This window comes from Simochromis diagramma, unplaced genomic scaffold (assembly GCF_900408965.1).
Source record: "Simochromis diagramma unplaced genomic scaffold, fSimDia1.1 OVJJ01000344.1, whole genome shotgun sequence".
Lineage (NCBI taxonomy): Eukaryota > Metazoa > Chordata > Actinopteri > Cichliformes > Cichlidae > Simochromis > Simochromis diagramma.
In genome coordinates this window covers 3,584,165-3,600,524 of record NW_024387375.1, presented here as the reverse complement: position 1 = coordinate 3,600,524, position 16,360 = coordinate 3,584,165, and the positions used below count along the sequence as shown (strand labels likewise).

Below are 16,360 nucleotides of genomic sequence, written 5' to 3'. Positions count from 1 at the left end.
CCACAGCCTCCCAGACACTGTTCAGAGAGGTGTACTGTTTTCCCTCCTTGTAAATCTCACATTTGATGATGGACCACAGGTTCTCAATGGGGTTCAGATCAGGTGAACAAGGTGGCCATGTCATTAGTTTTTCTTCTTTTATACCCTTTCTTGCCAGCCACACTGTGGAGTACTTGGACGCGTGTGATGGAGCATTGTCCTGCATGAAAATCATGTTTTTCTTGAAGGATGCAGACTTCTTCCTGTACCACTGCTTGAAGAAGGTGTCTTCCAGAAACTGGCAGTGGGACTGGGAGTTGAGCTTGACTCCATCCTCAACCCGAAAAGGCCCCACAAGCTCATCTTTGATGATACCAGCCCAAACCAGTACTCCACCTCCACCTTGCTGGCGTCTGAGTCGGACTGGAGCTCTCTGCCCTTTACCAATCCAGCCACGGGCCCATCCATCTGGCCCATCAAGACTCACTCTCATTTCATCAGTCCATAAACCTTAGAAAAACCAGTCTTGAGATATTTCTTGGCCCAGTCTTGACGTTTCAGCTTGTGTGTCTTGTTCAGTGGTGGTCGTCTTTCAGCCTTTCTTACCTTGGCCATGTCTCTGAGTATTGCACACCTTGTGCTTTTGGGCACTCCAGTGATGTTGCAGCTCTGAAATATGGCCAAACTGGTGGCAAGTGGCATCTTGGCAGCTGCACGCTTGACTTTTCTCAGTTCATGGGCAGTTATTTTGCGCCTTGGTTTTTCCACACGCTTCTTGCGACCCTGTTGACTATTTTGAATGAAACGCTTGATTGTTCGATGATCACGCTTCAGAAGCTTTGCAATTCTGACACTGCTGCATCCCTCTGCAAGATATCTCACTATTTTTGACTTTTCTGTGCCTGTCAAGTCCTTCTTTTGACCCATTTTGACAAAGGAAAGGATGTTGCCTAATAATTATGCACACCTGATATAGGGTGTTGATGTCATTAGACCACACCCCTTCTCATTACAGAGATGCACATCACCTAATATGCTTAATTGGTAGTAGGCTTTCGAGCCTATACAGCTTGGAGTAAGACAACATGCATGAAGAGGATGATGTGGACAAAATACTCATTTGCCTAATAGTTCTGCACTCCCTGTAGTTGTTTTTTTTCCCTGTGTAATAATATTCAACATTCCCATATGGAAAAGATATATATAAATCTTATAAAGTTTGTATCTGTCTTGTGTGAAACTTGTATGAAAAGCATATGAGAGTGAAAACAGATATAAGATCCCTTGAAAAATTATATAATGAAACTTGTATGTTTTGGATACTTACTAAAACAATGTATGAAAGTAATGAGAAAGTGGCCACTTTCATGAGTAAATCATGTAAGCCTTATATGATTTACTCATGAAAGTGGCCACTTTCATGAGTAATCACATATAAGTTTTTACTATTTCTTTTCCATATGGGTAGCGTTATGATGCTCACTGTGCAGGTGCTAGCAAAGAGTCAAAATTGTATTGTTTTTTTTTCTGAAAATGTTTGCACATTACTGTTGTGCTCTCATCTTTTTGTATGATAAAAATAAAAGTAATGTACATATCCATACTGTAGACTGTGCTATTTTCCTTCTCTGGAGCACAAACTCAAATTAGCTCACTGTAGCAGAAGTACAAGTGGAATCAATAAACGGGATCGAGAGACAAGCAGACTTAACAGTTCCAAGGAACTGGACTTCTGGGAATCTGTTCTTAAGTCCCGTCCCTAGACGCTAATAATAATGCACCAACCTACTCGAGAGCTTTCTTAATTTGGTTAGATGTTGTGTTGTCTTGAGTTTTTCTTTACCATGGAAATAATTCTGTCAGCACGCAGTTTAGTTGTCTTATGCACACTTTCAAGTCCTTTGATGCTTTTTTTTTCTTTTATTTATTTATTTTTTAAAATGTAACAGATTGTTGCTTTATGATTTATTCACATTCAAAACAGTATGTGTTAAAAAAAATTTTTAGTAATGTGACTATGTAAACAATTTTCATTGTGTAACCAGAAATACTACAAAACATTATGTTGTATATTATTATAACGTATTAAATTACGCTAGTAGGTAGGTAGGTAGAGTAGGGTAGGTGTAGGACCACAATTTTCCAAATGACCAAAAGAAGGTGCTAGGCATTGTTGGAAAAGAAAGAAGAAAAGAGAAAACAGAAAAATGGATGCAGCAGAATTTGGTGCTTTAGAAAGTTAGCCTGGATTAAACACAAGAATTATATTTTTTCTTTCTGGTTAAATGTCATTAACAGTGTTGTTTTATCATTATGTGTGAAATACAACTAAGATGTGGAATAAGGTACTATGCTGTTTTGTAATGATATAAAATATTGCAGTTGCTGTTACACTTTATAAACACAAGTAGATTAGAATTTATTTTTAAAAAAGCAATCGTTAAAATTACATTTTTGTAATTTTTATTTTTAAGTGTTTCATTGCAACTAAGAGTGTGAATCTTTATTGCTAAATTTATACTCTTTCTCTTCTCAGTTTCGTTGTGATTTTACTTCCTCACACAGACAAAAGATGGGTGAAGTGAAGAAAATCAAATTGGTAGCTAGTTGTTGCAGTTGGAGAGGGAACCACTGTAAACACAAATTACTATAAAGAAAAAGTGAAATTGTTGATACTGACAGCCTGAAATACCTCCAAACTGTCGATTTTTTAGTATTAGCTTCTCCCCTTCTAGCAACTGGTAGACTGCTGGTAATCTTTATTGTAGAAAACACAGAAAAACATCAAACTGAATCGATCTGACCCATCAGTTGCCCAACTGTGAGAAATACAGTTGTTTTAAGATTGATATATAATATTGCATTAGTGCATCACTAATATGAATGTAGGTGTGTGAATGGGTGAATGTGACTTACACAAAGCTCTCAGAGCAGCCTGAAAATACAATATAAAGTGAAGTAAATAAAGCTGGCAGCTCAATAATTTTAATTGAATTAATAAATAAGTATGTGTTTTCTAAGAAAGTAATAATAACAACTTTTTTGTCACTTACTGTAGGAAGAAGCCACTATAATTTCATAATTTTTCAGTGCATATTTATTTATAGTGAATCACTTTTTGTATTATAACTACATATTACATACCTACACACCTAAACTGCATCTCCTTCTTTTACAAAAAGTAACCTCCATAAAATTGTATAATTGGACATGTTCCTCCTCTTCCTCAACCTGAGAATGCATCATCTCTCTTCTGTTATTACATCTTAGGTTGCACCAGAAGGTATAAATATCAGTGCAAGTCTTTCATTTACACGAAGGCATTTATAATGGCATTAAGTGGTTTAGCTCTAGACTTGGCATCCTCACACAGATGGCCAGAGCAGGGGTGGGCACTTCTCCAATTATTATTGATGGCTTCTTTTTCTCAAGCTGAGGACCCAGTGTGCACGCAGAGAGGTGATTCTGGGAACCCAGTCCTATCAAAAGATGGGGATTTTATATTAGGGGGGATGTTCTCTTTTCACAGCAGCTGGGAAGACAGAATGGACAACTACACACACAAACCAATGCCACTACAATGTACCAGGTAAATGATAAGAAATGAATTTAATACAGTCATTTTTAAGAAATTCATCAATTCTTGGCTTTAAACATCCTTTGAAATGTTTTTTCCAAGTTTTAAGGGAAAATGTGATGCAATTCCAATTATTTGTAAATGTCTCAAGTTTAAATTTCAGAGATTTCCAATTTGCACAGGCTATGCTTTTTGCAATTGAGGAGATTAATAACAGTACAGACCTACTGCCAGGAATCTCTGTGGGCTATAAAATCTATGATACTTGTGGATCTGTGGCCAGAAGTGTAGGTGTCACACTGGCTTTGGCTAATGGAAATGAAATTGTGTCTGTACCCCCGAAGGCACCATGTACCAGACCTGCACATGTGCAGGCGATAATAGGAGAGACCTCTTCTTCTCCATCCATTGCAGTAGCTACTGTTATTGGACCATTTGTTCTGCCAGTGGTGGGTAGGCTTCTTTCTTTATACATTTTTTTATATATATAAAGATATATATAATGTTTAAAAAATATTTTTATTCTCTTAGATCAGTCACTTTGCCACATGTGCTTGTCTCAGTGACAAAACTAAGTACCCATCCTTCCTCAGAACAATACCCAGTGACTACTACCAGAGCAGAGCCCTGGCACATTTGGTCAAGCATTTTGGATGGACTTGGGTTGGAGCTATTCGAACCAATAATGATTATGGAAATAATGGCATGGCCACCTTCACAGAAACTGCACAGCAGCTGGGCATCTGTCTGGAGTATTCTGTATCTTTTTTTAGGACAGATCCATATGTGAAAATACAAAAGATAATTGAAATTATAAAGGCTTCAACCTCCAGGGTAATTGTTGCATTCCTTTCCCATGTGGATCTGGATGTACTTCTACATGAGTTTTCATACCATAACTTGTCTGGGTACCAGTGGGTAGGCACTGAGTCTTGGATATTTGATTCACAAACAGCAAAAATGGATATACATCACATACTGAATGGTGCCATAGGTCTTTCCATTCCTAAAGCACATGTCACTGGCCTGAGAGAGTTCATACTGGATGTTAAGCCACTGAATTCATCTAATAATGAACTCTTTATTGAGTTCTGGGAGACACTATTTAGTTGTAAGTTCAAGGAGTTGAAATCATCAGCAGACATTCAGAGAGAGTGTACTGGACATGAAGACATGACTGGAGTTCAAAACAGCTACACTGATATGTCTCTCATGCCTATCTTTAATAATGTATATAAAGCAGTGTATGCAGTGGCACATGCACTTCACAATATCCTCAGCTGTAATAAAACATGTAACAAAAATGTGCAGCTAGATCCATTCACGGTGAGCTTTACACCAACTTAAAAAATTAAATCACATTAGCAAGAACATTGTTGTCATAATTAAAAAAATATTTTGTCTTTCATAATCTTTGACCATTAGGTGTCCAAGATATCTCTATTCCAAGTAACTGAGTTTTGGCATGTTATCTTAGGTTTTGCAACACATACGAAAGATTCACATCACAACAAAGGAAAGAGATGAGGTTTACTTTAATGAGAATGGAGATCCAGCAGCAAAGTATGAAATTATAAACTGGCAGCCAAAAGAAAACGGCATCGTGGAGTTTGTCACAGTTGGTCTTTATGATACATCATTGGCTCCAGAAAAACAGCTAAATTTGCAAAACAAGGCTTTAATTTGGGCAAGAAACACAAAGCAGGTACACATTCATACAACTTTAGGGTTTTTTGTTTTATTTTTTCAATTTATAAATATGTATTTAATTTGTTTTACAGTATTTTGGTTTTGATCTTTCAAAATTAAGAAATTGTTTGACAGAGAACTTCATTTTTTTCTTAAAGTCCATATGCAGTTTAATTTTCTTGATCATGCAGGTTCCTGTGTCAGTTTGCAGTGAGAAATGTCCCCCAGGAACACGCAAGGTTCTCCAGAAAGGAAGGCCTGTTTGCTGCTATGACTGTATAAGATGTGCAGAGGGACAGATCAGCAATGTTACAGGTGTGGTGACATTTCATTTTAACTTTGGTGCATTACAAAGCAAAGTTAGCCATGTAGGACGGTCATACGAAAACTATTTAATAATCGTGATGTTTGTTTTTATGCAGACATAATATGCATTTAGTACGGAGCCCCGCAGGGGACATGGGAGAAAAAAAAATTAAGACGGACTTTTGCGAGATCTCGCAAAACTAACTCGGGATCTCGCAAACGAATGCGGCTAAAACTTTTGCGAGATCTCGCAAAAGTTTTGCGAGATCCCGAGTTTGTTTTGCGAGATCTCGCAAAACTTTTGCGAGATCCCGAGTTTGTTTTGCGAGATCTCGCAAAACTTTTGCGAGATCCCGCAAAAGTCCGTCTTAATTTTTTTTTCTCCCATGTCCCCTGCGGGGCTCTGTAATTTAGATTTCCTTCTCAAACTAAGTAAAACTATTTAGTCACAGAATCATAACATTTCAACAGTAAGGAGACAGATTTATGTTGGGCATTGTTTCAGTTCACGGTTTTGGATTTTTACAGAGCTGCATAGAACTATATGTGCATTTTTTCACATATATACTCATAATTTAAAATACATGAAACTAGTAACCAATATGATGAAGAAGAAATCATCCATTCATTTTCTGCTGCTTATCCATGTCTCGGTCATGAAGTAGAATTGATAAAAAGAATTAGATAAAAGTTTACATGGAAAAAAAGAACAGGTTTATTCAAGACGTTGTATTTAGTCTTGTTGTTGCTAATAATAATAATAGAAATAATAATTCATTTTACACACAGAGACCCGCAATAACATGCACAACTTACAAGTCAAAATAGAAATATAAAGATATAGTCTGTGCCAAATTTCATCAGGTCTTTTTATTTATATTGTAGTGTCTCTCCAACAGAAGACAGAGACAGTCGGTTATTCTGTTTCTGAGTTTATTTGGAACAGTAACACATGTTGTTCTACAGACTCTCTGTCATAGGTAGCTGATATAATTGACAGGCTTAACAGCCTCTAGACCAGGGTTCTCAAACTTGCGGCCCCTCTACTTGCGGGCTGCATATTGATGTGAAGAATTTTTTTTTAAATTATTATTCAAAACATAATTTAATATGAAGGCAATGTGAGCAGAGTGTTACAGGTATTGCCCTTTAAGAATGTAGCCAGTGTAGTCCGTGCTTTAGGGAGATAGTGTGGGACTGCCTCTCCGTTATGTGTGTGAGTGTGAGGGAGGGAGAAAAAGGGGAGTCAAAAAGTATGAGTTCTCACCGACCAGAAACAGGAGATGGAAGCATGTAAATATAATAACAACCACTCCAGCCAAAAAGAATGCTTGACGAGCCCAGTTGTAAGTAAGCTGTTAAGACTAGACTGTACGCTGTGTTCGTGTTTTCCTCCGAAACAATAGAGTTCAGTTGGAGCAGCCTTTCAACACCTCTCTCTGTCTCTCACTAGCAAAGTTGACCCAGACAGTAAAGCTAGTTCCTGGCTATGAGCCCAACACAGAACCCGACATATTAGCCAGAGGTCTCTTTACTACGGTTTGGAGCCGTTGACCTGGCTGAGGTAGCAAGAGAGTACACACACGTGGAAGGATTGGCTGTGCCAGTTCAATGAGAGTCAAAAACTAATGTGTACACTTACGTCTGCATTTTTATTTTGTTAAATATGAACAAAATTATAGCAGAAGTGCTGTCACGTGTTTGGCCAGAAAGAGAGTACCAATTTGTTTATTTGGTAGTTCAATGAAAGGCTTCAGTTAAGAGTGAGAAAAAGAATTGCGTTCATGTTTGCAGTTTTGTCTTGTTATACAATATTTGAAATTTAAAACAAACAAACAAAATACAACATTTTAGGAAATATTAGTGGGTGTTTTCTGGTTTGTTTGGGTTTTTTGTACTACTTGAACATGAAAGTGGCCCTCCAATGAGATGGTGGTGCCAGCAGTGGCCCGTGGCTCATTTGAGTTTGAGACTCCTGTTTTAGACTATTACACCTTCAAGGATACTCAGTAAATTACTTCTTTGCAGGTGTGGAGCATATCTGCCAAAACTGTGTGGCAATTCTGAAAACAATAACAGTAATAACACAACAATTGGATTAACTTGTAATCCAGTCCATTACAATATATTTTAATGCCTTACAAAACCATGATTATACATAGTCTGCTTTTTTTCTGTAAAGTAACTCTTATGTTAGCCTCTCAGTTATAGTCAGTGTTTAATATTTACCACAATCCTTTGTTCTAAACTTAGAGTTAATACAATTAATGGTGATTAATACTCAATAAATGTTTTTCTCTATCTGATAACACCACTGAGGCTAAATATTAAACACTAAATAATATTTGGAATAATATCTGGAAAGTATAGAAAATCTATTATAACTCCTTGTAAAATTTAAATAAAAAGTATGCCACAATCACAAACACTGATGGATGCTCAATTTAATTTAATTCAATTTTAGTCATACAGCTCTAAATTGCAACAACTGTTGCCTTGAGGCTGTTGTTGTTGTTGAAAGCTGGTTCAAAAGTAGAAAAAGAAGCCTGAAAACCAAAGGCTCTGGCTCCCATTCTACTTTTAAATACTCCAGAAACCACAAGTAAGCTTGCAGTCCAAGAGTGAAGTGCTCTAATAGGGTGATATGGTTATTAAGATAAGATGCGACCTGAGTATTCAAGAGCTTAAAAGTGAGAAGCCCGATTTTAAATTCAATTCTGGATTTAACAGGGAAGGGAAGCCAATATTGGAGAAATATACACTCTCTTTCTAGTTCCTGTCCATAATCTTGCTGCAGTATTTTGGATTACGTGGAGGCTTTTCAGGGAGTTTTTAGGACATCCTAATGACAAACCAATTAAAAATACTCCAGCGTAGATGTAATAAATGCATGCACTAGTTTTTTAGTGTCACTCTGAGATAGGATATTTCTAATTTTAGAGATATTGAGCAAATGGTAAAAAGCAGTCCTACATATTTGTTTAATATTTGACTTCAAGTTTCCTCACAGTATTACTGGAGGCTAAGGTAATGCCATCCAGAACAAGAATCTGGTTAGATACCATATGTCTTTGATTTTCAGGCCAGTGCAATAACCTCAGTTTTATTTGAATTTAGAAGTAGAAAATTAGAGGTCATCCAGGTCTTTGTCTTTTAAGACATTCCTTCCGGTTAAACTAATTGGTATCTGGCTTCATGGATAGATAAAGTTGGGTGTCATCTGCATAGCGGTGAAAATGTATGCTATGCCTTCTGATTATACCTCCTAAGGGAAGCATGTGTAATGTAAACACAATTAGAACCATGTGGAACTCCATAATTGACCTTACTGTGTGAAGAGGACTCTCCGTTTACTTGATAGCTATGATGCAAACCACTGCAATGCAGTACCTGTAATGTCTACAGCACACTCTAATCGTTGTAATAGAATATTATGGTCTACATTATCAAACATTGCACTGAGGTCTAACCGGACAAGCACAGAGATGAATGCATTGTCTGAGGCCATAAGAAGATAATTTGTAACCTTCACTAAAGCTTTCTGTTTCTGTACTGTGATGAGCACTGAATCCTGACTGAAACTCTTCAAATAAGCCATTCCTCTGTAGATGATCAGTTAGCTGTTTGATAACTACTCATTCAAGAATTTTTGAAAAGAAACAAAGGTAGGAGATTGGCCAGCAGGGTCAAGAGATGTCTTTCCAAGTAATGGTTTAACTATTGGCAGATTGAAGGCCTGTGGTACATAGCTGATTATTAGAGATAGGTTGATCATATTTAAGACTGATGCATTATTAATGGTAGGGCTTCTATGTGCAAATGGGAAGTAATTACTGAAGTTAATTCAGAAAGATCAATTGGAGAAAAATACTCAAAATAAGTACCAGTGGTACTGAAAGTAGCTGTAGATAATGTTACAATCTTTGAGATGATTATGAGTAATTTTTTTTCTCCAATGGTTACAATTTTATTTGTCGTGGTGGAGGGTTTATGTGTCCCAGGGACCCCAGGGGCTATGTTGTCCGGGGGCTTGTATCCCCTAGTAGGGTCTCCCATGGCAAATTGGTCCTGAGTGAGGGACCAAAGAGTGATTCAGAAAACCCCTATGAGTAGAACATCAAGGGAACAGTTAACCCTGCCCGGGATAGGGTTACCGGGGCCCTGCCCAGGAGCAAGGCCCGGTGAGGGTGCCCAAGGGTGTCTGGTTAATGGGCCTTAGCCCATGGGGCCTGCCAGGCACAGCCCAAAAAGGGGACATGGGTCCACCGTCCTGCAGGCCACCACCTGCAGGAGATGGGGTAGGGGTTGGGTGCTGGGTGGCGGCCAGGAGCGGAGGCTCTGGCGGACCTGGAGAGGGGCTGGAGAGTTTCTCAGTCTGGAGCTGCCCCTGGTGAGAGGCAGCAGGCTGGGGTGGGTATCCATAGTATCACCTTGGCTTGCTGCCTGTACATTGGGGTTTCTCCCGGTGGACAAGAGGGTTTACTCCTGCGCCTTCAGGTCGTGGAATGGGTCCTGACCGTCATCTATGCTTATGTGCCAAGTGGCAGTTCAAAGTACCCAGCCCTTTGGAGTCCCTCTTGGGGTGGGGGTTTCAATGCTCATGTGGGCAATGACAGTGAGACTCGGGGGGCATAACTGGGAGGAAAAGCTTCTCTAGACCTAACCGCGGACTTCTGTGCAAACCCCAGTTTGACCATAACAAACACCATGTTCGAACATAAGTGTTCATAAGTGCACGTGGCACCAGAATGCTCTAGGCTGGAAGTCGATGATTGATTTTATAATCGTATTACCAGACCTGCGGCCATATGTTCTGGACACTCAGGTAAAGAGACGGGCTGAGCTGTCAACTGATCACCACCTGGTAGTGAGTTGGATCAGGTGGAGGGGGAGGATGCTGGACAGACCTAAACATATACTGAGTGTGCACTGGGAACGCCTGGCAGAGGCCCCAGTCCACGAGATCTTCAATGCACACCTCCGGCAGAGCTTCAACAGCATTCTGAGGGAATCTGTGGACATTGAATCCAAATAGACCATATTCAGCACCTCCATTACCAAAATCACTGCACTGTGCTGCAAGGTGGTTGGTGAATGTCATGCTGGTAACCCCTGAACCAAATCGTGGACACCAGAGATGAAGGAGCCACCAGGCTGAAGGAGGAGTCCTATCAGGCTTGGTTAGCCTGTGGGACTTCAGAGGCAGCTGATAGGTACGGACAGGCCAAGCAGAACATGGCTCGGGACTCATCACTGCACGGATATTGGACTGCCTCAAAGAGATTTTGGCAAACCGTCAGGCGACTCAGAAGGGGAAAGTGGTACTCTACCTGCACTGTGCATAGTGCGGGTGTAGCGCTGCTAACTTCGACTGAGAAAATTGCCCTGAGTTCCTGAATGCTCTGGATTTTGTAAGGCTGTCTTGGCTGACACACCTCTTCAATGTTGTGCGTTACCTCTGGAATGGCAGACCGGATGGTGGTTCCCATCTTTAAGAAGGGGGACCAGAGGGTGTGTTCCAATTACAGGGGGATCACACTCCTCAGCCTCCCTGGGAAAGTCTATGCCAGGGTGCTGGAAAGAAGAGTCCATCCGTTAGCTGGACCTCAGATACAGGAGGAACAGTGCGGTTTTGTCATGGAACACTGGACCAACTCTTTATCCACTCGAGGATACTTGAGGGTGCATGGGACTTTGCCCAACCAGTCCACGTGTGTTTTGTTTATTTGGAGAAGGCATTCGACCGTGTCCCTCGGAGTGTCCTGTGGGAGGTGTTAGCGGAGTATGGGGTATCTCTCCCATGGCTACATGCCATTCAATCCTTATTCAACTGTTGCAATAGATTGGTCCACATAGCCGGCAAAAAGTTGGTCTCATTTCAGATGGGTGATGGGCTCCGCCAGGGCTGCTTTTGTCACAGATTCTGTTTGTAATTTTTATAGACAGAATTTCTAGGCATAGCCAAGTGTCAGAAGGCTTTTATTTGAGTGGTCTCAGAATCTCATCTTTGCTTTTTGTGGATGATGTGGTTCTGTTGGCTTCATCAGGTGATGGCCTTCAGCTCGTGCTGGAATGGTTTGCAGCCAAGTGTGAAGCGGTAGGAATGAAAATCAGTACCTCCAAATCTGAGGCCATGGACCTGGAAAAGGCTGAAAAAGAGTTCCTGCCCCAAGTGGAGGAGTTTAAGTATCTCGGGGTCTTCTTCATGAGTCACGGGAGAAGGAAGCAGAGAGAGCTGAGCGTAAAAGGGAAGCTCTCAATTTACCGGTCGATCTACGTCCCTACCCTCACCCTATGGTCATGAGCTGTGGGTAGCGACTGAAAGAACGAGATTGCTCTCCCTTGCCTCTCCCTTAGAGAGGGTGAGAAGTTCAGCCATCTGGGAGGGGCTCAGAGTAAAGCCGCTGCTCCTCCACATTGAAAGGAGCCAGTTGAGATGGTTCATGCATCTGATAAGGATGCCTCCTGGGCACCTCCTGGATGAGGTGTTACGGTCATGTCCCACTGGGAGGAGACCCCGGGGCAGACCCAGGACTCGCTGGAGAGATTATATCTCTCGGCTGGCCTGGGAACACCTTGGTGTTTTCCCGGACAAGCTGAAGGAGGTGGCTGAGGAGAGGGAGGGTTTCTTTGCTTAGCCTGGTGTTAACCTGGCATTCGAGGCTAATTAGGATAATTTACATCTGGCTCTGCATTTAGATTATGTAATTATTTTATATTTTATATCTGTAATTTATATTTCATATTGTGATTTTACCTGTATCATGGTTTTACTGGAAAGCACTTTGGTGTACTTCGGACTTTAAATGTGCTATATAAATAAATTTGATTGATTGATCAATGGTCATGAGAATTTGCATATTAATGATCAAGGAATGGACCTCCCAGCCCATTGTTCATTCAGTGGTGCTAGTTTCAGACATGTTGTGTTGAGTCTGTCATATTTAGCATTTACATGGATGTTAAAATCACCAGCAATAATTATTTTATTTGATCTGACCAGTAAATCAGATAAAAAGTCTGAGAAATCAGACAGAAACTCTGTATAAGGCCCAGGTGGAAGATAATAACAAATAAGACTGTTTTTTGAGTTTTGAACAAGGCTAAGCATCAGGCTTTCAAATGAATTAAAAGTCTGTCTTGGTCTTTGGTTGATTAATAAGTTGGTGTGGAAAACTGCTGCCACACCGACCCCTCAGCCCTGATAGTTACTATGGCTCAGGGGTGTTGATTCATTTAAACTAACGTAATTATTCTGCTGTAACCAGGTTTCTGTAAGGCAGAGTAAATCAATTTGTTAATCAATTATTAATTAATGTACGAACAGACTAAAAGACTTGGAAGAGAGAGACCTAATATTTAATAATCCACATTTTACTGTTTTACTCTTTGTTGTAGAAGCGCATTATTTTATTGTCCCTTTTTTGCGATTTTTTTATGTTTAAGTTGTTTTTTGCCAGTTTTTAGTTTGTTTTTTGTCTGTTTGGGAGCTGACAAAGTCTCTGAGGAGATGGGGTTTTGGGGAATAATGGGAGGAGAGAAGCTGCAAAGAGGCGTGCAAGACTGCAACTCTGCTTCTGGGTCCCAACTCTGGATAGTCAGGTTTTGGGGGAAATTAATACATTTGGCAAGACTTCTAGAAATGAGAGCTGCTCCATCCAAAGTGGGATGCATGCCGTCTCCTCTCTAGACATCACATCTGTTAATCCTTATTTGATCACAAACCAGTATACCTGTGTGCTTAACTTAATAAACATATTGTTTATCACCTTGTAATTGTACAGCATCAGTAGGATGTTTCATGGATGTTTTAAATGCAAACACATATGAAATTGTGCTCATTAAATTTAACAACTTGTAACATCTGCTTCAATATTCATTTCCAGATTCTGTCACCTGTGTGAGATGTCTACCTGAGTTTTGGTCAAATGAAAGAAGAGATTCCTGTATCAAGAAGGAAGCAGTGTTTCTGTCATATGAAGAAATTATGGGAGCACTGCTCACTGCAGCATCTTTATTTGGGGCATGCATGACAATTGGTGTGATACTCATTTTCTTCAAGTATAGGAAATCTCCTATTGTCAGGGCAAACAACTCTGAATTGAGCTTCCTGCTGCTCTTCTCCTTAATTCTGTGCTTCCTGTGTTCTCTGACCTTCATTGGTCAGCCCACTGATTGGTCCTGTATGCTCCGACATGTAACATTTGGCATCACCTTTGTCCTCTGTATCTCTTGTCTTCTGGGAAAAACAATAGTTGTTTTAATGGCTTTCAGAGCTACACGTCCAGGTAGTAATGTTAAAAAATGGTTTGGGCAGACACAGCAGAGACTCTGTGTTACAACATTTACTCTTATACAAGTTGTCATTTGTATCATCTGGTTAACAACTTCTCCTCCTTTTCCATCTAAGAATTTGTTACAATTCAAAGATAAAATCATCTTAGAGTGTGCCCTTGGCTCAGCTGTAGGCTTTTGGGCTGTTCTTGGTTATATAGGACTTCTGGCTATTTTATGTTTTATTTTTGCATTTTTAGCACGAAAACTACCCGATAATTTCAACGAAGCCAAGTTTATCACTTTCAGCATGCTGATATTCTGTGCAGTATGGATTACATTTATCCCAGCATATGTCAGCTCTCCTGGGAAGTTCAGTGTTGCTGTAGAAATATTTGCTATACTTGCATCTAGTTTTGGACTGCTAATTTGCATCTTCATACCCAAATGTTATATAATCTTACTGAAGCCAGAGAAAAATACAAAAAGGAATATGATGGGGAAGAAGGTACCAAATTCACTTTGAAAATTGAATTTAGTAAAATGGTATTTTACTCTTATTATTTTTACCAAATTAGTTCGTCACCATCCTGTCAGAATATGAATAAGCTCCTTCTCCTTCCTGATGCATTTTCATTACTTAGTTTGCAACTAGGTAAAAAAAAAAAGCATACCAAGGCACTGATAACTAGAGGTTATTGAGTCAATCATATATTTATCATGGCATGCCTTTATTTTGTCTTTATTTTATGTCAAACCCTGGAAGTTTGAAATTTGAATTACATGCCACTGCAGATAAAATCAGTAAGAGTACCTGTTCTTCTATAACCTGTTCATTCTCATTTTCAAGAGGTTTCCATTGCCATTATCAAATTTTTGTGCGCACCACAATGCAACTCCATCAATTGTTTTTCTTTGTGCATGTATGTGTTTAATGCATGGTTCTCAAAGAGCAGCTACACATATATATGGCAAATGAAATAAGGAAAGTAAAAAAAAAACTCTTACTATATGAGTAAAAGCAATAACAGTAAAGCTCTTCCTTTGTATAGGATTAAAACAAAATATAATATGTGGTACTTTAAAAGATGAGTTTTTAGTGTAAACACAAGTTACAGTAAATAAACAAATAAATCTTTTGGTGTCAGATGTTTGAAATATCTCTAAACTGCTGATTATTTGCTGTTGCCTTTTGTTCTCTGTTACCTCTTCATCTGCAGCTGGCGCAAAGACGCACTTATCCACACAACTGTCATTTGCAAAGTGGGTCTACAAACCCAAGCATTAGGGCCACAGGTGGATTGCCCTATTTCAGTACACCAAGCAAAAAATGTAACACCAACCAACCAACCCAGTGATATCAAGTTCTGTACTGATACAAGATGGCGCTACACATGCTGTAAAATCTTTAAACACTTTCTTAAACCATACTTCAAAGACATTGTTAAGTCCATGACATGTTTTTAGAGTAGGGTTCAATGGTGTAAATTTTCCTTACCATTTCCTATTAACTTCAGACTGAATTAGTATCAGACTGATGACAGATCTTAATATCACATCTATGCATCACAGATGTGAAAGTGTAAGTGAATGGATGACTGTAACTTGTATAAAGTTCTAAGAGTATAAAATTACTGTATAGGAAAAATATTTTTTTAGTATATTATTTGTAGTGAATTGTTCTTTCCATTGTTAATTTATATTTAAATGGGCCTTTGTATACACTGTTAGACTTTTCATCGCCACTTTACGGTAACATACTGGCGTCACTGTGCTGTGTTACGGTAGCTTACTGCTCTGCAGGATGATACAGTTTTTTGCTGGTGTGGTATAATACTCTTGGACAAATTATGGTAACACACCGTAGCCTTTTTTACGGTATCTCACTGGCGATAGTGACACCAGTGAGATACCGTTATGTCGTTATGTCGTAAATTACGTCAACAAAGTAACATCATACTGTGATTAAAAAATTGGTATACTACCGTTTATTCACGGTATGCCACTGTAAGCCCGCTGCAAGATAATAAACTGCAATTTATTAACCAGTAACTTACCGTTATCATGCATCATCAGTACCAAAAATATTCATCTCTGCTAGAGGATACCGTGTCCCAACAGGCGGTCATTTACCGTTTAACAGGTCGTAATTTTACCGAAATTTCAGTTAACAGTAACATACTGTAAGAGACTGGAGGGTTCCAAAAAAATTGGATGGATGGATGGATGGATGGATGGATGGATGGATAGATAGATAGATAGATACACACACACAAAATATAATTCATGTGCTTTACACCACTTTATTTATTATCACTGATTTTTCCCTGCTGAAATACACATTTCCAAAATCAAAAACTAAAAAGAACTGAAAACATTTTCATTGAGGAAGCACTTGTTTTTACTAAACCATGTAATACATTATTTTCTCAGATGGTTGTACAAACAATAACGATATTATGTCATATCCATATCATGGCAGACAACATATTGTAACGACCGTGGGTTAGTGGAGCTAAACTGGCTAAACTGCTC

At 39.2% G+C, this 16,360-nt stretch overlaps 1 protein-coding gene across 2 annotated transcripts; it reads left to right on the top strand.

Annotated features, from left to right (window-relative positions):
• Positions 1–2,498: 2,498 nt before the first annotated feature.
• Positions 2,499–15,266, top strand: LOC120720022 (extracellular calcium-sensing receptor-like). 2 transcript variants are annotated; one of them, XM_040009619.1, is made up of 4 exons: positions 2,499–3,568; positions 3,901–4,005; positions 5,437–5,560; positions 13,438–15,266. In XM_040009619.1, the coding sequence occupies exons 1-4, from the start codon at positions 3,560–3,562 to the stop codon at positions 14,349–14,351; spliced, it is 1,152 nt and encodes a 383-aa protein (XP_039865553.1). In that variant the 5' UTR covers positions 2,499–3,559; the 3' UTR covers positions 14,352–15,266. The 2 variants fall into 2 exon arrangements, with proteins under 2 accessions (XP_039865553.1, XP_039865552.1); XM_040009618.1 differs by having other exon boundaries at positions 2,499–4,005.
• Positions 15,267–16,360: the final 1,094 nt, after the last annotated feature.

Coding starts and splice junctions, on each gene's coding strand:
- LOC120720022 (XM_040009618.1), top strand. CDS start 3,583: ATGAATTTAATACAGTCATTTTTAAGAAATTCATCAATTCTTGGCTTT. Junction 4,006..5,436: donor GACCATTTGTTCTGCCAGTG/GTGGGTAGGCTT, acceptor TTGATCATGCAG/GTTCCTGTGTCAGTTTGCAG. Junction 5,561..13,437: donor ACAGATCAGCAATGTTACAG/GTGTGGTGACAT, acceptor ATTCATTTCCAG/ATTCTGTCACCTGTGTGAGA.